Source organism: Panthera tigris, chromosome C2 (assembly GCF_018350195.1).
Source record: "Panthera tigris isolate Pti1 chromosome C2, P.tigris_Pti1_mat1.1, whole genome shotgun sequence".
In the NCBI taxonomy this organism is placed as follows: Eukaryota; Metazoa; Chordata; class Mammalia; order Carnivora; family Felidae; genus Panthera; species Panthera tigris.
The window spans coordinates 9,226,774-9,249,253 of record NC_056668.1 but is presented as its reverse complement, the minus strand read 5'-3'; the positions used below and the strand labels follow the sequence as shown (position 1 = coordinate 9,249,253).

Genomic DNA, 22,480 nt, shown 5'->3' with positions numbered 1-22,480 from the left:
ATTCCAGGGTGCCACAGGGATAGCCACCGTGGTGGCCTCAAGAACAGCCCTCACACCCAAGCATGTTTGACGAAGGAGCCAAGAATACTCAATGGAGAAAAGACATGATCTTCAGAAAATGATGCGGGGAAAACTGGATAGTCACATGAAAAAAAAAATGAAACTAGGCTCCTATCTTATACCACTCACAAAACTTAACTCAAAATGGATTGAAGACATTTTAAGTGTAAGACTAGAAACCATAAAACAGAAGAAAAGTAGGACAAAACTCCTTGACATGGGTCTTGGCAATGATTTTTTTGATATGATATAAAAAACCAATAGGTAAGACTACATCAAATTAAAAGTCTTTTGTGCAGCAAAGAAAACCATCAACAAGATGAAAAGACAACTTACAGAATGAGAAAAAATATTTACAAGCCATATATATACCTGATTAGAGATAAATATAAAAAATATATTAAAAAGTCATACAACTCAATAGCAAAAACAAAAAAACAAACAAAAAAAAAGCCCAAATAATCCACCTAAAAAATGGGCAAAGGATCTGAATAGACATTTTTCCAAAGAAGATATGCAAATGGACAACAGGTACATTAAAAGGTGCTCAACATCACCCATCACCCAGGAAATGCAAATCAAAACCATGAGATATCACCTCACACCTGTTAGAATGATTATCACCAAAAAGACAAGAGATAAAAAGTGCTGGTGAGGATGTGGAGAAAGGGGAACCCTTATTCACTGCTGGTAAGAATGTAAGTTGATGCAGCCACTATAGTAAATAGTACGGAAGTTCCTTTAAAAACTAAAAACAGGGGGTGCCTGTGTGGCTCAGTAGGTTGAGTATCCAACTTCCGCTCAGGTCATGATCTCACTGTTTGTGAGTTCGAGCTCCACGTCGGGCTCTGTGCTGACAGCTGAGAGCCTGGACCCTGCTTCCGATTCTGTGTCTCCTTCTCTCTCTGCCCCTCCCCTGCTCACACTCTGTCTGTCTCTCAAAAATAATAAATAAACATTAAAACAAAAACTAAAAATAGAGGGGAGCCTGGCTGGCTCAGTCAGAAGAGACTCTTGGGGTCATGAGTTCAAGATCCACATGGGGTGTAGGGATTACTTATGTAAATAAAACTTTAAAAAAATAACTAAATATAGAACTACCATCTGATCCAGAAATTCTACTTCTGGGTATATGGGAAATGGAATCACGAGATAGCTGCATACCCATGTTTATTACAGCGTTATTTATCATAGCCAAGACATGGACACAACCTAAGTGTCCATCGACAGATAGATGGATAAAGAGAGCGCAGTATATACACGATAGATTATCATTCAACCACGAGAAGAAGGAAATCCTGCTGTTTGTGACAACATGGATAAATTTTGAAGACATTATGCTAAGTAACAAAGTAAGTCAGACAGAAAAAGGCAAACACTCTATGATCGCATTTAAATGTGGAATCTAAAACACACACACATACACACACACACACACAGAGGACAGATTGGGTAAAGGTGGTCAAAAGGTACAAACTTCCAGTTATAAGATGAACAAGCCTTGGGGATGTCGTGCACAGCATGGTGACTACAGTCAGCAATACTGTATCATGTATTTGAAGTTGCTAGGAAAGTGGGTGGTAAAAATTTTCATCACTAGAAAAAATGTTTGTAACTAGGTATAGTGATGGATGTTAATTAAACTTAGCATGGTGATCATTTCACAGTACCTACATACATCAAATCATTATGTTTTATACTTTAAACTTACACAAAACTAGGGGCACCTGGGTGGCTCAGTCAGTTGAGCATCCAACTTTGGCTCAGGTCGCGATCTTGTAGTTTGTGAGGTCAAGCCCCACGTCAGGCTCTGTGCTGACAGTTCAGATACTGTGTCTCCCTCTCTCTGCCCCTCCCACACTAACGCTCTGTCTCTCTCTCTCTCTCTCTCTCTCTCAAAACTAAACGTTAAAAAAAAACTTACACAAAACTGTATGTCAGTCTTCTGGAGTGCTTTTTGTGGCAAAATGCCCCCCAGCTCCCTCAATCTGGGTATCAAGTAACCAGGGTGTCAAACTTGACTCTCCTTTGCCTCCATTGTCCATCTGCCATCAAGTCTTGTGGGTTTATCGTCCAAAATAGTTCTCAAACTTCTACATGTGCCCCCATCTGTACCACCGTCCCTTAGCTACCATCAGCTCTTCCCCAGATAGCTGCAAACAGCTTCCAAACTGGTCCCTGCTTTGACTCCTATGCAATCCATTACGCAAATGGCAACCCAAGGAGCTTTCTGCATTACAAACGGATCATGTGACATCCCTCCCCTGCTTCAGCCCCTCAGTAGCTCCCCACATGCTTAGAGCAGACCCCAAGTTTCTTACCACGGTCAACAAAGCCCTGCATGATCTGCCCTCACAGCTCTCTGATCTCCACGACCAGCATTTGCCCTTTATGCATGGTGGTTCAGCCATGCTCTCTATTAGGGTTTTCCCAGAAGCAGTCCTCAAGACAAGGATTTTGGTTCAAGTAGATAATTTGAGAGAAGATCCCAGGAAGCGTGGTGAGGGAGTGGGAACAGGGTACACGAATGAGGGGATTCCTTCTGTGCACAACTGGGGCTCAGCTCTGCCGGGGGCCCTCTGTGTGGACATGCCTCAGAGTCATCCCAGCTCAGAGCAAGGAACGTGGGGGGTTTACCCACCGTGTCCCATCGCTCACTGGCGAGCATGGCTCTGGAGACGGAACTTCCCAGCACTCTGTCAGGTGCCCGCCCGGGGCTGGAGAACACCCTTAGGAAGACACGGGAAGCCATGACTGCCCAGATCAACTGGGGGGTCTGTTTGGAATACCATCAGCCCCTGCTCCTTCAGGACTGCTCACCGTGTGGGGTTCAGACCAGCTACCCTCCCCAAAATGTAACCTGTGACGAGGTGAGGGGTTTGGGCCCGAGCATGGACCAGCTACATCATTAAAACACACCACTAGATTCTGCTGACGTTTTATTGACAGCAAGACTTTCTCAGTGAGCCAAGCGTCACATTACTGTGCACTCCGGTGTAAACTCCTGACAGGTCATAGTCTGGCACAGTCACAGACAGGTACTTTGAATAGCCCTGTATATTATCCTAGAACATTTCGAGTTTATTCTGACCTCATGATCTCTATCCTCACATTCCTGCTGCCTGAAGCCATATTCTCCTGGCTCCTTCCCAGCCTTCATGTTGTCTATGTGACCCCACCTCGGGAAGGCCTCCCTGATTCCCCATGCAAAATGTCTACCCACCTGTTATCTTTACCTTCTTCAAGGTGCTAATCACAATCGATTTAATCTATGTGTTTGTCGATTGGCATATGGCCCATCTTTCCACTTGAATATACGTTCAACAGGGGCAGCAAACTGGTCATGTCCTTTGCCATCATATCACCAGCACCAAGCACAGGGTCAAGGCTCAATGAACATGGAATGGATGGATGGATGAATGAATGGATGGATGAATGAATTTGCACCAAATCCATTTATGGGATGTCCTCCCCCTGTCAGAAGGTGCTTAGTGCTGATGTGCCCTGTCCTTGGTGTCAAAGGAACACACTTCCCCAAGCTCAACATTGTGCTCCCACACAAGACCCCAGATTGCACTTCACCCACTGAGATATTCACACCTTGGTAACAGTGCTCCAGCATCCGACTTCCCCACTCAAGCCTCTTCTCCATCCTTGAAGTGTAATGACAGTACCAATGCCTTTGAAGCAGTCCACCTGTGTAGGTAAGAGCACTGGCTTAGGAACTAGACACACACAGCTTCAAACCCCAGCTCTGCCCCTGACCAGTTGAGAACTTGGGTGGATGAGTTCACCCCTGTGAGCCTCAATGTTCTCACCAGGGTTGTTGTAGGGATTAAAGAAGATCACTTGTATACAGCGGGGGTTTTCAGCCTGGGCACTAGTGACATTTTCAGCTGGGTAATTCTTGGCTGGGGTAGGACTGGGGGACTTTCCTGTACATTATAGAATGTTTAGCAGCGTCCCCGGTCTCCACCCACTAGATACCAGTAGCAAAATTCCCAACATCATGTGACAACCAAAAAATGTCTCCAGACATTGTCAAATGTTCCCTCGGGGGAATGGGGGCACAGAATCACTGCTGCTTGACAGCCACTGGTGTAGAGTCTTTAACACAGTACCTGGCAAGTTTATTGCACTAGGTACCTCAGTTTCCTTACCTGTAAAATGGGCATAATGGTACTTAACTATAGATTGGCGTAAGGAGTAAATGAGACAACGTAAGAGATGTAAATGGGTAATACAATATGAAGGACTAAATAAGTGACTACAGTGTAGAGGGCTTAGCAGAACCTTACACATGCTAGAGATTTTAAAACAAGAGGCTACCATGTGAGGTGACGGATGTGTTAATTAACTTGATTGTGGTAATCATTTCACAGTGTGGACGTATATTGTCATGTTGTGTACCTTAAAAAAAAATCTCACTGTACAACCTAAATCTAGACAACTTTTATTTGTCCGTCGTACCTCAATAAAGCTGGCGAAACAACAAAAACATGCTGTTTTGTGTAAAGAAAAATGAATAACACAATTAACTATTCATATCATAAAAAAATGTTGTATGTCCGTCATAGCTCAGTAAAGCTGGAAAAAGATAGGATACTTTTGGGTAGTTTAATAGAAATGAGACATGAATGGACCGGTTAGTGGCACTCCCCTCGGTACTGGTCAGGACAGTAATGTGGCAGAGAGGGCGCCTGGGTGGTTCAGTCCGTCGAGTGTCCGACTTCGGCTCAGGTCACGATCTCGCGGTTCGGGAGTTTGAGCCCCGCATCAGACTCGCTGCTATTAATGCGGAGGCTGCTCGGGATTCTCCATCTTCCTCTCTCTCTGCCCCTCCCCCTCTTGTGCTCTTTCTCTCAAAAATAAATAAACTTAAAAAAAATAATGTAGGAGAGAGGAAATTAAACTAGGAATTTGAAGACTTGATTGTATTCCAGTTCAGGCATCAACAGGCAGTATGACCAGTCAGAGGCCTTAATCTCCTCATGTGCAAGCGAACTGGGCCAGATGGTTTCTGCAATAATTCTGCTTCTAGAAAGCCGTAGAATGTGGACACCCATGTTCACTACAGCATCATTCACAATAGCCAAGAGGTGAAAGCAGCCCAAGTGTCCACTGACAGAGAAAACGTGGTGTATACATACAATGCAATATTATTGACAGAGAGAGAGACAGTGCGTGTGCATGAGCTGGGGAGGGCAGAGAGAGGGACACAGCAACTGAAGCGAGCAGGCTCGGTGCTGAGAGCAGAGAGCCCGACGCGGGGCTCGAACTCACGAACCGCGAGATCATGACCTGAGCCGAAGTCAGATGTTTGACCCACTGAGCCACCCGGGCGCCCCGCCGGGCTAAAAAAAGGGGACCCCGTCATGCACTACAGCACAGATGAACCTTGAAGACATCATGCTGATTGAAATAAGCCGATCGTACAAAGACCACCACGGAGTGATTCCGCTTTGATGAGGTCCCTCAAGTGGATAAAGGTGTAGACGCAGAAAGTAGAACGTGGTTATGAGGGGCTGGGGGAGAGGGGTGAACAGGGAGTTGTTCGAGGGGTCTGGAGCTTCAGTGAGAAAAGACGAAAAGGTTCTAGAGGTCTGTTCCACAATATGCGCATGTACTACCCACTCGCAAATGGTGAGGACGTTCCACTTCATGGGGAGTTCCTTACAACAAAAAAAATAGAAGGAGGGGAGGAGGAGGAGGAGGAGAAGAGGGGGAGGAGGAAGAAGAGGCAGAGGAGGAGGAGGAGGAGAAGAAGAAGAAGAAGAAGAAGAAGAAGAAGAAGAAGAAGAAGAAGAAGGAGAAGAAGGAGGAGAAGAGGGAGAAGAGGAAGAAGAAGAGGCAGAGGAGGAGGAGGAGGAGGGGGAGGAGGGGGAGGAGGAGGAGGGGGAGGAGCCACGCCACACTAGCTTATCCCATCTCCCAGGGATGACCAATCCCCAAGCTCTGTGCTCAGGCACACTGCCCAGAGGACAGGAAGGAGTGGGGGGGGGGAGGGGGTTGCGGAGCAGGCAGGCAGCGGCTGCCGGGATCTGCCTTCTCCCCGCCGCCTCCCTGGCACTCGCAGCACCACAGTTGTGACCCCCAACCACTCCACTGTCCACACCTAGGAGGGCCAGGGGCTGGAAAACTGGGGATGGAGAAGAGGAGAGGAGCAGTGACCAAACCGCGTTGACCTCTTCATTTGACTCAGGAATCGGACCTTCACCTGGCTTTCCAGAAAGACCCCAGGCCCCATTCCTGCCCCGGCCTGCCTGGAGCATGGCAAACGTCCGACAAGCTGAGGGAGTCAACAGCGCTTCCTCTAAGGCAAGGCTGGAGACCGGTCCTCCTCCCACCTCTGCCCACGTTATCTGCCTCCAGCAAAGCGAGGTGGGCACTTCTGACGGTGCCTGGTGCCACTCCGGTTATCCAGGAGGACCTCAACAAGCACACGGCTGTGTTGGTTTGAGAGGACTGTCTGCCTCCCCTCGCTGGAGAACGTAACGGCAATGATCAAATGCTCCCGTTCGCAAGCGCTGCTCTAAGTGCTTTTATGATCCTAACTCACTTGACCCTTATACGAATCATGAGAACGAAGCGCTATAATCGTTTCCGTTTTACAAATGGCCAAACTGAGGCTTGCCCGAGACCGCACAGCCAGGAAGCAGCAAAGCCAAGAGCAGCTCCATGGGAGCGGGGAGCTTTCCCCTGCCTGTTCATTCCTCGATATGCTCGGAGCCTGACTGGTGCTCAGATACTCACGAGAGGGATGCAGACGAATGAGTGCCAAGTACACCCAGTCATCTAGATGAAAATGTGCCTTCTGCAGAAGAACTAGGGACGTCCCATGTTGCTGGCGAACACTTTGGTTCTTGCCATGATGATTTAAGAAACCCAAAGGGATAGTAGCCTCACTGAGTGCAAAGCCAGTTTTAAAAGAATCGCAGCTGTAAAAAACCACCAGAACCCCTAACTCTTCTGAACAGGTACCCACGGCTCTTCAGCTGGTGGCAGTTTGGATCAGGCCCAGGAGCTTGCCCTTCCCTTCTGCTTTTTAGTTGACATAGACCCAGCAACCAGGTCAAGTTTTGCATGAGACAGAGGATGTCAAGCAGCTTGTTCCCTTCAATTCGCTCTTCCTCAATCCTCAGGAAATAGATCAAAGCTTTTTTCCCCCCCCAAACCAGTCCTTTTCCTTAAAAATGCGTTCATGATGCAAACCCTCCATGTGATGCTGTGCTGGGTACAAGACTGTTTTCCTGCCATCCTGGAGGTGAGGCAAGAACCCTCTGAGGAAACGCTGATCAGTTTCCAATGGCTACCATGGCAAATTACCACAAACTCGGTGGCTTATGGCACATTCTGGAGATCCTAAGTCCTGAAGTCAAGATGTCAATAGGGGGCACCTGCCTGGCTTAATTGGTTAAGAATCTGACTTCAGCTCAGGTCATGATCTCATCCCGGGTTGTGGGTTGTGAGTTCGAGCCCCACGTCGGGCTCTGTGCTGACAGCTCAGAGCCTGGAGCCTGCTTCAGATTCTGTCTCCCTCTTGCCCCTCCCCGACTCATTCTCATTCCCGCACGCACTCTCTCTCTCTCTCTCTCTCTCTCTCTCTCTCACACACACACACACACACACACATGCACAAATAAATAAACATTTTAAAAAAAGATGTCAACAGAGCTGCATTCTTTCTGAAGTGGGGTTTTTCCAGCTTCTAGAAACTGCCTGGGTTCCTGACCTTTCCTCTGTCTTCAGACCCAGCTGTATGGTATCTCTCAATTTCTCTCTCTCTCTCCTGTTTTTTCATTTCCTTCTTGGCTTTTGGCCTTCCGGCTTCCCTTTAATAAGAACCCTTGTTGCAGGGGGGTGGCTGGCTCCATCAGTAGAGCATGCAACTCTTGAGTTCAGGGTCATGAGTTCAAACCCCACATGGGGCATAATTACTAAAATAACAGCAGAAAATTCCAAATAAAAGGCGGTGATAATACAGAAAAAAATCAGGAGGAAAATACAAGCCAAAATTGAAATCTAACATTTCCTTTGTGAGGAAGACAGACTCTGAGAGACAATCACCTGCAATGGCTTTAGGAGACGAATAAAATCGGTTTCCTAATCTTCAAAGGGTTACTGCTAAAGGCAACAAAAATTTTAAAAAGAATTGGGGTTTCTATTCTTTGAGATTCAGTCAAAAATCAATTTGGAAGTCAAAAACTACCCCATTCCAAAAACAGTAATTAACAAAAGTACAACTGAGAAAAATAACATTTTGGGGGGAAAGTGGAGAAAACCTTTACATAATAATAAAATAAAATGTAACTAAGGATGCTTGGGATTACACTGGGCCCAGCAAGATAGTCCAGGGTGATCACCCCATTACAAGATCCCCAACTGAATCACCTCTCCAAAGTCCCCTTTGCCAAGTAAAGTAACGTTCACAGGTTCTGGGGATTAGGACATGAACATCTGGCGGGGAGGTGCTTATTCTGTCTACCACAATAACCTGTGCAAACCCTCAGCTTCTCTCTTTTGAAAACACCAACTCTCTTGAAGATCGCGTCACTTCGAACCCACAACCTGCCTTGCTACTATAACCCGATGGCCGCCAACCTTTGCTGCGCGTTTGAATCACCGAGAGAGATTTTAAGACTCCCAGTCCTTGGGTTACACTCAGACCAATTCAATCGCAATGTCCAGGGATGGAGCCAGGCATCTGTATTTGCTTTTTTAAAGAGACCCCCAGGAGATCTTAACATGAAAGACTTGGGATCCATTGCTATGAGCGACACACGACACACTTCTATCAAGCCAGGCTCCCCACACCCCTTCTTTCATGGGTGTCACAGGGACCTGCTACATAACTTACAGGGCCCAGTGCAAAATGAAGATGAGGGGGCCCTTATTTAAAACTCAAGAATTCCAGGACAGGAACAGAAGAAGGGCGCTCACCTTGAGTCCAGCACGACTCAGTATCTTCGTCCCCTCCAAGCCTGGCCTCATCTCTGATAAGGTCAGGAGCCATGTGCAGGATCCATCCGGTATCCTGGCTTTCCAGTCCCTTGACTTCCATCACACCAACGAGATTTTCCTGCCCCCTCCGTGTGGTTCCCCACACATTCTCTGAGCCCTCCATCTCAAAGCATCCCACACTGACCCCCAGGACCTGGCTTCCTCCAGAGGTGTCCTACCCTTGGAGACCTCTCCTTCCATCAACGCTGTTCTTCTCTGTTACAAATCTCCAACTTCCTCAGGTCCTATCCTCCACCCTTTGAGGCCACAGCCCTGCACTATAATCTTTTCCATGCAAACACCCTTCAGGCTGTGTGTGAGCGTGGCAAAACACCAACCCTCCACCATCACCACTGTTTCCAGCCTGTGCAAGCAGCTAGGCATGAGGCGGGGGGAGGCGGGGGGAATGGCAGGAAGCTGCCCATGTTGTCGTGACATTTATGACCACAGATCATAAATGGCGCCCCGGCTCCACAGACAATGCTGCCTAGTTCCCTAATACATTCACCTTCATACTCCACGAGATGGCTATTACTTCCTCAAATCTCTCAGACTGAAACCTCTGGCCGACTTTAAATGGCTCATCCTTCAAAGAGTAATAATGCCATCAAGAAGAACCACCTAGCGAGACCCACACACTCTGCTTTCCTCCCGTTATAAAAGTCCTGCTCCAATGACAAGCCCCCATCTGAGTTCTAGATCCCAACTACACCGGCCTCCCACACATTTTAGTCTTGAATTATTCCCTTCCTCTCCTTCATCAATTTTTACCTCCCTTTGAGATTATTACCGTTGCACAAAACATGCTTTAATAGCTCTCTCCCAGCTTTTGAAACTTTTTTTTGAGAGAGAGAGAGAGCGTGCGCACGTAAGCAGGAGAGGGGCCGAAGGAGAGACAGTCAGAGAATCTTAAACAAGCTCCACACCCAGCTCAGAGCCCAATGTTGGGCTCAATCTCATAACCATGAAATCATGACCTGAGCTGAAATCCAGAGTCAGACGCTACACTGACTGAGCCACCCAGGCACCCCTAAAACTCTTTAAAAAGAATTCAGGCCTTATATGGCATGTTCTCTGATTATAATATAATTAAGTTAGAAATTAATAACAGCAAGATATCTGGAAAATATCCAAATAGTTGGAAATTTAAAAATATACTTCTGGTGCATCTGGCTGGCTCAGTCAGTAGAGCATGCGACTCTTGATCTCAGGGTTAGGAGTCAGAACCCCACATTGGGTAAAAAGATTACTTAAAAATAAAATCTTCTAAAAATTTTTGTTAAATATGTTTCTAAATACCCTTAGTCAAAGAATATGTCAATAGGTAAATTAGAAAGTATTTTAAACTGATTAAAATTGAAAAGTCAACATATCAAGATTTATGTGCTGTTATTCCACTAACAGCAGTACTTAAGGGAAATTAATAGCCCTTAACACCTATATAGAAAAAGAAAAAAGATCTCAGATCAATGGCCTCAGCTTCTTTTCTCAGACACAGAGCAAATAAAACCCAAAATGAGCAAAAGAAAGGAAATAATTTGGGACACCTGGGTGGTTCAGTCAACTAAGCATCCAACTCTTCTTGATTTGTGTTCAGGTCATGATCTCACGGTTCATGGGATCAATCCCCGCATGGAGCTCTGCACTGATGGCATGGAACCTGCTTGGAATTCCCTCTCTTCTTCTTTCTGTCCCTCCCCTGCTTGCATACTCTCTCTCTCCCATAAATAAACATTTAAAAAAAGAAGAAAACGGGACGCCTGGGTGGCTCAGTCGGTTAAGCGTCCGACTTCGGCTCAGGTCATGATCTCGCGGTCTGTGATTTCAAGCCCCGCGTCGGGCTCTGTGCTGACGGCTCAGAGCCTGGAGCCTGCTTCCGATTCTGTGTCTCCCTCTCTCTCTGACCCTCCCCCGTTCATGCTCTGTCTCTCTCTGTCTCAAAAATAAATAAATGTTAAAAAAATTTTTTAAAAAGAAGAAAGGAAATAAAAGAACAGAAATATAATCAGGGGTGCCTGGGTGGCTCAGTTGGATAAGCGTCTGACTTCGGGTCAGGTTATGATCTCATGGTTCGTGGGTTCAAGCCCCGTGTCAGGCTCTGTGCTGACAGCTCAGAGCCTGGATCCTGCTTCTGATTCTGTGTATCTCTCTCTCTCTGCCCCCTCCCACTTATACTCTCTCTCTCAAAAATAAACATTTTTAAAAATACGTATGTAATATAATCAGAAAAAAAAACAGAGGAAAAATAACAGTAAAACCAAAAGATGCTTATTTGAGGGGGGAAAAGTCAATAAAATTGATAAACCTCTAGCCAGACAGAGCAGGAAAAAAAAAAAAAGAAACACAAATTACCAATATCAGGAATAAGGGAGGCGGCATCACTACCAATATTAAAAGGACTAATAAAAGCATATTATGGGGGTGCCTGGGTGGCTCAGTCAGTTAAACATCCAACTCTTGATTTTGGCTCAGGTCACGATCTCACAGTTCATGAGTTCAAGACCTGCATCCGGCTCTGTGCTGGCAGCGAGGAGCCTGCTTGGGATTCTCTCTCTCTCCCTCTACTTCTGTCCTACCTGCTCATGCTCTCTCTCTCAAAATGAATAAATAAAACATTTTAAAAAGAGCATATGATGAACAACTTGTCAACAGAATAACTTAGATGAAATAAACAAATTTTTTGAAAAACATGAATTAAGCTCACTCAAAAAGAAATAGAAAACCTGAATAGCCCTACATCTTTTTTTTTTATGGTGAAAAAATTTATGTTTAGATTTAGTCAGCCGGACTCAGTTTAGATGATCCCAATTTTGTTGGCAACATCCAAAGTTGAACGTATATGCCTTCTTTTCTCCATCAGGCCTGATCAGAGTGTTGACCTCGGCCATGTCAATGTCATAGAGCTTCTTCACAGCCTGTTTGATCTGGCGCTTGTTGGCCTTAACATCCACAATGAACACAAGTGTCCTCTATGTTCATCATGGCTGAATCTGTAGTCAGGGGGAACTTGATGATGGCATAGTAGTCAACCTTATTTCTCCTGGGGGTACTCTTTTGAGGATATTTGAACTGCCTTTGGAGACATGGTGTCTTGGGCGATCAGAATGTAGGTGATGTGAGGATCTTTGTGTGTGTGTGTGTGTGTGTGTGTGCGTGTGTGTGTGACTGTGGATGCCTTTCAGCACGGCTTTCTTGCCTTTCAAAGCCTTTGCTCTGGCTTCTGATTTGGGAGGGGTAGGGGCTTCCTTCTTCCCTTTCCACGCCATCTTCAGAAAAGGCTAGTCCCACAGCTTTAAAATAAAGTTCCAAATAATTTTTAGAGAGAAAAAAAAATATTGGTTGAGCTACAGTAAGGGACCACCCAGCAAGAGCCCACTTTCCTGATCTTGTTTGTTGATTTGATAGAGAAGGGTAGAGTCAAGGTGACAGACACCAGCAGCTTAGCCAACTCTGCTTGGGAAAAGCTGAGTCATAATGAGGTCGCAGCTCTCCATAAATCTAAGTGTCACCAATCAAACACCCTCAGATTACACTAAAGAAGATGTGTGGGGGAGTTCTGATTGTGCAGACCTTGACACACCAGGGGATTCATTTCTGTTTGAACTTTGCAGGTGCACAGTTTTCACTGGGAGAAAAAAATATATATATAGATAGATATAGATATATAGATATATATAGCCTCCTTGGACAGACCTAAAATGCAGACACTTAGCACCCAAATGAGTTATGTAAGGATTAAATAAAAACATTCCAATAAGAGGCTTGGCACACAGTAAGAGCTTCATAAACACTCCCTCTCACTCGGGGCCGGCTGGCAATCACATACAGCAATGAACCCTGCCCACACCTGAAAATCTACTCATAAGACCTTTTTTCCTTGAGTTTAAGGAAACGGGAGAACCTATGTCCTGAGAGGCAGTTACCGTGTCTAAATCATTTCGCTGCATTTGAGGAAAAAGCAAACATTTTCATTTTGCAGTGGATGATGGGCGCACGCCCAAGAAAATTACTCAGCCCTTGTTTTTCTCCTTTTGGGGTTTTCCTAGAATAGTTTCAGTCCAACTGCAATGAATCTCTAGATCCCATCACCATCGGTTTTGGCTTTGGGAAATCGACGAACCGCTCCACCCCGCAGACCACCGCTGGGCTCAGACGCGGGATCAAAAGGGCGCAGCGCCGGGAAGGGGCGGACTCCGGAGTGGGGCGTTACGAAACCTTCGGGAACGGACGGCCACTCCTCGCAGGGGAGGGACCGAGGGCCGGGCCTCGTTCTCTAGAAGTCGCAGCACTGGATCCCAGAACTCAGTTCTCTGTGGCTTCTCTGTGTCCGAGCCTCCGCAGCGAGCTCCCTAGTGGCTCACAGCCCGGGCCGCTCTCCACGCGCCAAGTGCCTTCCCCGACCATGTCGTCCTGCAGCCGCGTGGCGCTGGTGACCGGGGCCAACAAAGGCATCGGCTTCGCCATCGCGCGCGACCTGTGCCGGCAATTTTCGGGGGACGTGGTGCTCACGGCGCGGGACGCGGCGCGGGGCCGGGCGGCAGTGCAGCAGCTCCAGGCCGAGGGCCTGAGCCCCCGCTTCCACCTGCTGGACATCGACGACCTGCAGAGCATCCGCGCCCTGCGCGACTTCCTGCGCAAGGAGTACGGGGGCCTCAACGTGTTGGTCAACAACGCGGGCATCGCCTTCCAGCGTAGGTCGGGGGTGGGTCTCCGGGGGCGCCAAGGGTTCGGGGCAGAGAGCCGCGGGCGCCCCCTACTTGTGGGCTGGAGTGATCGCGGAGCGCCGCGCCGGCCCCTCGGGATGCGCTCAACATTGGCCTCCCTCGGCGGCTTCTCGCTTTCCGCGGAGTCGCGGGAGCGGTTCGCTTAGCGCGAAGCTGGCGGGGCGCAGCCCTGGGCCCTCCCGGAGCCGTCGGCTGCTGCGGTTTGCCAGAAAACCGGCCTCCTGGGAGGGGGCCACGCCCTGCTAAGCTCATCAGCTTTCTGTCTAAAGCAAAAAACATTTTCCCTGCGAAGGGTCTCCAGCTCACTTTGGGCTTTCGCTTTCCTTGAAAGGGAGCTTTCATAGAAGCCCGGAGGCATCTGCTCGGGACAGGAAATGGATCGCTGAGACACGACCAGCGCGCACTTGCACAATAGTGAACTTGAGATTTTATTTAAAGGAAAGCTTTGATAGGCTCAGCCAGAAAGGAAGCGAGCCTTGTTCCCTCCCCCAGGGAATTTGTTTGTCATCAAACATACATTTTAAGTGTGATTTTAAGTAGCATCTTTGGCGGGGGGGGGGGGGGGGGTAGGTCAAGGTTATTACTCTATTGCTCTACTGAGAAAGTTGTTGAGCCGCCATGTGGCGGAGGTAGAAAGAATAACCAAGCCAGACTCACCTACAACCTAGTGGAGACGAGAAACCCAAGAGGCAGAACGGAGTAAAAACTGCCGTGAAGCCTTGAATAACCAACCCCCCCGGCTTGAACCCTCACCGAAGCTGTGCACCCGCACCTCCAACTCAGCGGGTCGGCTTTCCGGAAGCGCAGGTGGGAGGTGGCAGACACCCGCTGGTACAACCCTCAGCCACTGGCTGAAGGATTGATGGATAAATACGCCGCTTCCCGGACCAAGCGTGCAGGAACGCGGGTCCGCTGGCAGCCCTTGCCCCCTCAAAGGTGTGGGCGGTGGACCAACAGCACGTGCAGCCCCAGGCCCTCGCTGGAATCGCAGGATCTCGGGCCTCACCCCACACCCGCTGAATCAGAATTTGCATTTTAACAGGATTGCCAGGTGCCTCCCATACCCTTTCAAGATTGAGCCGCAGCCCTGAAAGCCAGGAATTCTCAAAGTGGGGCCAGACCTGTAGCTGTAGCGTCACCCGAGAACGCGTTAAAAATGCAAATTCTGGAGCCCCACCCGAGACCTTCTCAATCCCAAACTCTGGGGGCGGAGCCCAGAAAGCTGTGTTTTAACAGGCCCTGCAGGTGATTCAGATACACCCTTGAAGCTCGGATCCGGTGGCTTAAAAATCGTTTTAAAGTTAGCTTGTTTTAGGGGCGCCTGGGTGGCTCAGTTGGTTGAGGCTGGGCCTTCAGCTCAGGTCATGACCTCGGGGTTCGTGAGTTCAGCCCCGCGTCGGGCTCTGTGCTGACAGCTCGGAGCCTGGAGCCTGCTTCGGAGTCTGTGTCTCCCTCTCTCTGTGCCCTCCCCCACTCAAGTTCTGTCTCTCTCAAAAATAAACTAAAAAAACATAATAATAAAGTTAGCTTGTTTTTCCTTTAATTGGAGATAAAATCTAGGGCGCCTGGCTAGCTCTGCCCATAGCGCATGAGGTTCTTGATCTTGGGGTTGTGAGCTCCAGCCCCACCTTCCGTGCAGAGATTGCTTGAATAAACTTGAGAGAGAGATAAGATTCGCTTTGTTATATACATTTCAAGGGGAAATGCATGACTTTGTTTCCTTCTCTTTTTGGAAGCTGATGATCCAACACCCTTTGACATTCGAGCTGAGATAACACTGAAGACAAACTTTTTTGCCACAAGGAATGTCTGCATAGAATTACTGCCAATAATAAAACCTCATGGTAAGTCCAGCCATATGTCTGCCCCTCCCCTGCTCATTCTCATTCTCTCTCTCTCTCTCTCTCTGTCTCAAAAATAAAAATAAAAAAAGATGTATAATGGGGCGCCTGGGTGGCTCAGCCGGTTGAGCATCCGATTCTTGATCTCAGCTCAGGTCTTGATCTCAGGGTCGTGAGTTCAAGCCCCAGTTTGGGCCCCACGCTGGGCGTGAAGCCTACTTAAAAATAAAATAAAAGATATATTTGATACATGGCAGTGCTCTTTGGTCCCATGATATGAACTCAACCCTAGAATAATAGGTGTTACAAGTCCCCAAAGGCCTCTTGCCTTTGAGCAACCTCAGTGGGTCCATCTCAGTTCCTCAGGGTGGTGGGGCCACACCAGCTCATTTGGGAGCCTGGCAGGGAAGGATCTGTTTTAGCATCATTATGACTTTCCCTGTGTTCCTTTCTTCACTTTGTCAAGCTAATGAAGAACCTCCCAAAGAAATACTTCTTTATTAGGAAGTATCTTGCCCACACTCCCAAGTATTCAATAACTTTTATTACTTTTTCCACAAATACTGGAGGGCCTACCATAACCCAGGGTGCTGGGGACACAGTGGTAAGCACTGTGAACAGGAACAATCCTGACCATGGAGCACTGAGTCCAGTGGACAAGACCGTCATTGACAAAGAATCCTACAACTGTACTGGGAGGGGGCAGAGAAGGCTCGCTTCCTTGACGATTCTCTTTCCCAGGAAGGCAGCTGTGATTCTTAGGAAGAAAAACTCTGTGGTTCTTATAAGAAATGTGCTTTTCTTGGAGTGCCTGGGTGGCTCAGTCGGTTGAGCATCTGACTGTTGATTTCAGCTCAGGTCTTGATCCCAGGGTCGTGGGGTCGGAGCCCCGCATTGGGCTCTGTGCTGAGTGTGGAACCGGCTTAAGATTCTCTCTCTCTCTCTCTCTCTCTCTCTCTCTCTTTCTCTTTCTCCCCCTCCCTCTCTCCCCCTCCCTCTCTCCCTCTCCCCCTCTCCCCCTCCCTCTCTCCCCAGCTCATGCTTGCTGTCTCCCCAAAAAAAGAAAAACAATGTGCTTTTCTTAATTTAACATTTTGAATAAAGATGATCTCTAGTGCAAAAGTCTTAAAATCTAAAAAGATGTTTGGTGAGAGCTGCACTCAGACTCATGCTCCCCCACTTGCCCAATTCCTGTCCCCAGCCTCTACAGGCAATTCTCTTTGTCTTTTCCTAGTGGGATGAGATCACAGAAAGCCCGCAGGCAGAGTTGCTGGGACTGGCTGAAGGAAGCCTTGGTTCTAGGTGCGTGGAGTTGCTGAGTGCTCAGGGCCAAGGGCATAGTTTTTAAATGCAAATCTAAGTTATGTATGTGTGTGTGTGTATCCCTTTTTTACATAATGGGAACATTAAGTATAATGTTTGCTACTATGCTCTTTTTCACTTACTATCTCTGGGACTCTTTCTAGATCAAGACAGAAAGCTTTCTTATTATTTTTTTTACAGCTGCATAGTATTCCATTTGCAAGGGTGATTTTTACCAAGTGTCTAGAAGTCTTCTCTCTATGGGTTTTAGAATCCTAGAATTGGAAAACTACAAGGTATTGAAGAAACTTGACATTCCTATGACTTCATTTTACAGAGAAGGAAATTGAGACCCAAAGACATGAACGCAGTCAGGTAGTGATAGGTCTGGAAACAGTGTTCCGGTTTCCTGACTTCACCCCTCAATCAAATCAGGATAATTAGTTCCAGTGAAGGGAAGGATCTTAACACCAAACAATTGCAAACCAAGCCATTTTGAAAGATGAAAGGCAGCTTGGAGGAGGGTGGAGCTTGGGCATCAACCCAGAAGTAGATGAGTCACTGGCTTCAACCAGTTCTCTGTAACAGTAATTCCCAACTTGGGAATCTGGTTTACAACACATTGAGAATACTTGTGAATTTTCAGTAAAACTCACGTTTACCCAGAAGGCAAAAAGCGAGGATCCTTGCCTCTTGATTTGTAGGGAATCTCTACCCATGCAAAACTGACTTAAATGTCACATTTTATTTAGCTTTATAATACCTCCTTATTTAAAAAAAAATTTTTTTAATGTTTGTTCGTTTTTGATGGACAGGGTGTGAGCAGGGGCGGGGCAGAGAGAGAGGGAGACGCAGAATCTGACGCAGGCTCTAGGCTCTCAGTGCAGAGGCTGAAGCCCGGCTTGAACCCACGAGCTGTGAGATCATGACCTGGGCCGAAGTCGGACGCTTAACCGACTGAGCCATCCAGGCGCCCCTATAATACCTCTTTAAAAGAAAGTTACCTCTGGGACCCCTGGGTGGCTCAGTGGGTTAAGCGTCTGACTTTAGCTCAGGTCATGATCTCACAGTTAGTGGGTTCCAGCCCTGCTTTAGGCTCTGTGCTGACAGCTCCAAGCCTGGAGCCTGTTTCAGATTCTGTGTCTCCCTCTCCCACTGGCACTTGGTGTGTATCTCTCTCAAAAATATATGCACAGTTAAAAAAATTTTTTTTTAAAGTTACCAAACCTTTTCTTTTGCTTGTTCATTCAAGATTCTGAGTAAATAAGTTAATCCAACGTTTACCCACTAGGGGGAGCTACTTGTCCACTCTTTCTAAGAATGGCTAGGGGTTGTTTCAGGACCAGGGGGCCCACCTGGACCTCAGCAAATGGTGGTGGTTGTGTGGGTGCAGCCCTTCTCAGGACTGATTGCACCCAGCTGGCTGCTGAGATGGTCATCCCTTGGCCTCACTGATGATCACCTGAGATGTCACCTGAGATCAGAGGACACCTCTGACTCTTAGAAAGTTTTTTATTTCTACCAAAGGCATAGAGTAGCACCCCTATTTCACTTTTCTTTCTTCCTTTACCCTTTTGAATTTAATTCCTTGTAGCAACCAGGCGATTAAGAACAAATTTGTTTAGGGTGCCTGGGTGGCCCAGTTGATTAGGTGTCTGACTCTTGATGTCTGCTTGGATCTCCATCTCAGGGTTGTGAGTTCAAGCCCCACGTTGGCTTAAAAAAAAAAGGGGGGGGGGCGCCTGGGTGGGTCAGTCGGTTAAGCGTCCGACTTCGGCTCAGGTCATGATCTCGCGGTCTGTGAGTTCGAGCCCCGCGTCGGGCTCTGTGCTGACAGCTCAGAGCCTGGAGCCTGTTTCAGATTCTGTGTCTCCCTCTCTCTGACCCTCCCCCACTCATGCTCTGTCTCTCTCTGTCTCAAAAATAAATAAACGTTAAAAAAAAAAAAAAAAGAACAAAGCTGCTTAGAAAGTAATGAAGAACACAACTTCATCAAAATAGTATTCCTGGCCAAAGCATTGAAGTGAATCTAATTAGAAAACCATGCCAGTCCAAATGGGAGAAATACTACAAAATAATAGCCTAGAGTCTTCAAAAAGATCATTGTTAACTACTCTAGGTTAAAACTAAAGAGCTATGACTGCTAAATACAATCCGTGATCCTACGTCGGAGCCTGGATGAAAACAAAAAGTATAAAGAAAGATTATTGAGATAATTGGACCCTTTGAATATGGACTGTACTTCAGATAATAGTGTTATATCATGATAAATGTCTTGAGGGTGATCACTCTTGTGGTTATGTAAGGTAATACCCTCGTTACCGTATATAAAGTGCTTAGGGCAAAGTTTTATGATATTTGTCTGCAATTAAGACAAAGAGAAAGCAAATGTGGCCAAATGTTAACAATTGAGGGGCTTAGGTAAAGGGCATACGGGTATGTATTGAACTATTCTTGCAATTTCTCTGTAGGCTTCAAATTTTTCACAGTTCAAAGTTGGGAAGGAAATATGTATTACAAGAGAGGAAGAAAATACTGAAGAGTCTTAGGTACCTGGGGATAAGTGAGTGCTCATATTCAAGACAGAGTGAGGGCATCTCTGTGTGCAGTTGGCCCACAAAGATATCTAGCAGAATGTACAACACACACACCCCCAACCCCATGGTGAATGAATGCCACTCAGAAAATGCAATAAAATCCAACTATCCTAGTGGATACAGAAAGAGTGGATTCGGGATAATATGTAAGAAAAGAACCCCCTAAATGTGGTGTCTTTTTTTTTTTTTATGTTTATTCATTTTTGAGAGAGAGAATGAGTGGGGGAGGGGCAGTGAGAGAAGGGGACAGAGGATCTGAAGTGGGCTTTGTGCCGACAGCAGACAGCTCCATGTGGGGCTCGAACTCATGAACCATGAGATCATGACCTGAACTGAAGTCGGACACTCAACCGACTGAGCCACCCAGGTAACGCAACGTGGTGTCTTCTGATGTTAGGTGAACTGTGTAAATTCACACACTGGTTTCGGGATTTCCATCAATGTTTCCAGCCGTCTTCTAGTTTCTGGCCTGCATGTTTTTTCATAGACATAACCGTCTTTTTAATAGCCGTGAATTATGGTGAATGTGAATATTAACTCATTAATTATATTTAACTATTAATGATGGGCTAAAGAAAGTGAAAAAAATCAAACCCGGGATGGAGAATCAACCCACTCCATGTGTGAGAGTACCCATCATTCAGGATAGACAGGGTCATCGTAAGGCATTGCTTGACCCTGATATTTGGCAGTTGGAGGCAAAGAGGTGGTGCCCAGGGCCCTAGGAAATTGTGCAAACCAGTAAACAGCTTTAATCCTTGGGGTGAGGGTGCTGTCTCTGGGAAACCAAGTTCACAGGCGCCTGGAGTGTTTGTGTGTGTGTAGCGGGATGTTTTTAAAACTGCCCACTGGAGAATCACTGCCCTTTAGCCCCTGTTACTGATGGAAATGCATCCTTCCCTTTGGGGGAGGAGAGCACAAAATAATGTTAAAGCCCACTGGGTCCCTTCTAGAGTCTTTTTTTTTTTTTAATTTTTTTTTTTTTAACGTTTATTTATTTTTAAGACAGAGAGAGACAGAGCATGAACGGGGGAGGGGCGGAGAGAGAGGGAGACACAGAATCGGAAGCAGGCTCCAGGCTCTGAGCTGTCAGCACAGAGCCCGACGCGGGGCTCGAACTCGCGGACTGCGAGATCATGACCTGAGCCGAAGTCGGACGCTTAACCGACTGAGCCACCCAGGCGCCCCGAGTCTTTTTTTTTTTTTTTTTTTTTTTAACCAGCAATTAAACCTGCAGTATCAATCAATTGCATGTTGGGTGTAGTCACCCAACAATCGTTTATCTGTGACCTGCTTCCATATATTTACTATTCTGTTTCAGGCAGGGTGGTGAATATCAGCAGTTTAGAGGGCTCCAAAGCTCTTGAAAATTGCAGCCCAGATCTACAGAAGAAGTTCCGATGCGAGACGCTCACAGAAGGGGACCTGGTGGACCTCATGAAAAAGTTTGTGGAGGATGCAAACAACGAAGTGCACGAGAGGGAAGGCTGGCCCAACTCGGCTTATGGGGTGTCCAAGCTGGGGGTCACGGTCTTATCAAGGATCTTGGCCCGGCGTCTGGATGAGAAGAGAAAAGCGGACAGGATTCTGCTGAACGCATGCTGCCCGGGGTGGGTAAAAACGGACCTGGGTGGGCCTTGCGGCCCCAGGACTGTGGAGGAGGGAGCTGAGACCCCTGTCTACTTGGCCCTCCTGCCTCCAGATGCTACCGAGCCTCATGGCCAACTGGTCCATGACAAAGTCGTCCAAAACTGGTGAATGTCTGCTTTGGTGCTTAATGCTTAATAAATGTTTGTGGAGTGAATGAGTGACTTCTGGTGGTGTAGTCGGCTTCATTTTCTGTCGACTTAGAATCTCCCTGTGAGAAAGCGGGTCTCGTCTAGAATCGGGCCGAGAGATTTTATTGTGCCCAGAACTCTAACCTGAGACGGAGAAGAACCTGGTCCAGTGGTTCTCCAGTGTCAGAGGGCATCACAATTACCTGGAGGGCATGTTAAAACATTGCTCAGAACTGGGGTGCAAAGATGTGCACTTCTGACAAGTTCCTGGGTGCTGCTGGTGTTGGTCGAACGAGAGCCCTCAGGGCCATGGAGCGGGCTGCAGCCGTGTTCCAGCAATCCCATGCTGTTTCTAGGTTGTTGACTCTTCGAGGATGTGATTCCTCCTCCATTTCTATTGTTCTGCAATCCTGCTTTGTACCACATTCTGTTTCATTATATTTGGGCACATTTGAACGGGTTCTTATGAAGCAGTATGGCTTGAAGGACTCAGGAGGAATGTCCTTTTTTTTCACTGGCATACGATTTCTTCCATACTGGGTTTTTCACTTGGGGTTTTGCATTCTGTGTTCCCAGAATGTTTGCAAAGTTGCCCTGCCCCTTCTTTCAAATTGTCCCGGCATAGGCAACTTTGTGCAGACCATCTCTGCTCTCGCAGAGACAGATGTCTTCTCCCTGACCTGTTCCTGCTCCCCTACAGCCCAGGGTGATTCTTGAGCCTTCCTGGGCCTTTTGTAGTCTCTCCGACAACCAACTCCACATTCACTGCTTCCAAATGGGACTGGCTTTGTAATCAGCCCCCTTGGTTCTGGTTATATCCTGTAGAAGAAGACTTGGAGACTAAAGAATCTTACGAAAGAGACGTACACTCGTGAGGCAAGTTTGCTAGGGCGTCAAGACCTCAGAAGGAACGGCTAGCCAAACAACAGAAATGCAACAGGTGCAAGATGGACAAATGACAAAGGAAAGAAACCACAAATTTACCAAGTTTATGATGGGTTGTTCATGGTGAGATACACCAATGTTATCACCTGATCATGACCACAAAGGTCACATCATATCACCTGACAACAGCATTGCAGAAATAAGATGATGCTGGCTTCCATTTGATAATAAGTACAGGATGGGAGTACTCAAGATTTCCCTCATTTGGCGGACCAGGACTACTCAGGTAACCC

General features: G+C 47.1%; 1 protein-coding gene across 1 annotated transcript; it reads left to right on the top strand.

Moving 5' to 3' along the window:
- Window positions 1–13,218: 13,218 nt before the first annotated feature.
- Window positions 13,219–21,328, top strand: CBR3 (carbonyl reductase 3). The gene is made up of 3 exons (XM_042998497.1): window positions 13,219–13,751; window positions 15,521–15,628; window positions 20,846–21,328. Exons 1-3 carry the CDS (start codon window positions 13,463–13,465, stop codon window positions 21,280–21,282), a joined length of 834 nt encoding a protein of 277 aa, XP_042854431.1. The 5' UTR covers window positions 13,219–13,462; the 3' UTR covers window positions 21,283–21,328.
- The last annotated feature ends 1,152 nt before the right edge of the window (window positions 21,329–22,480 follow it).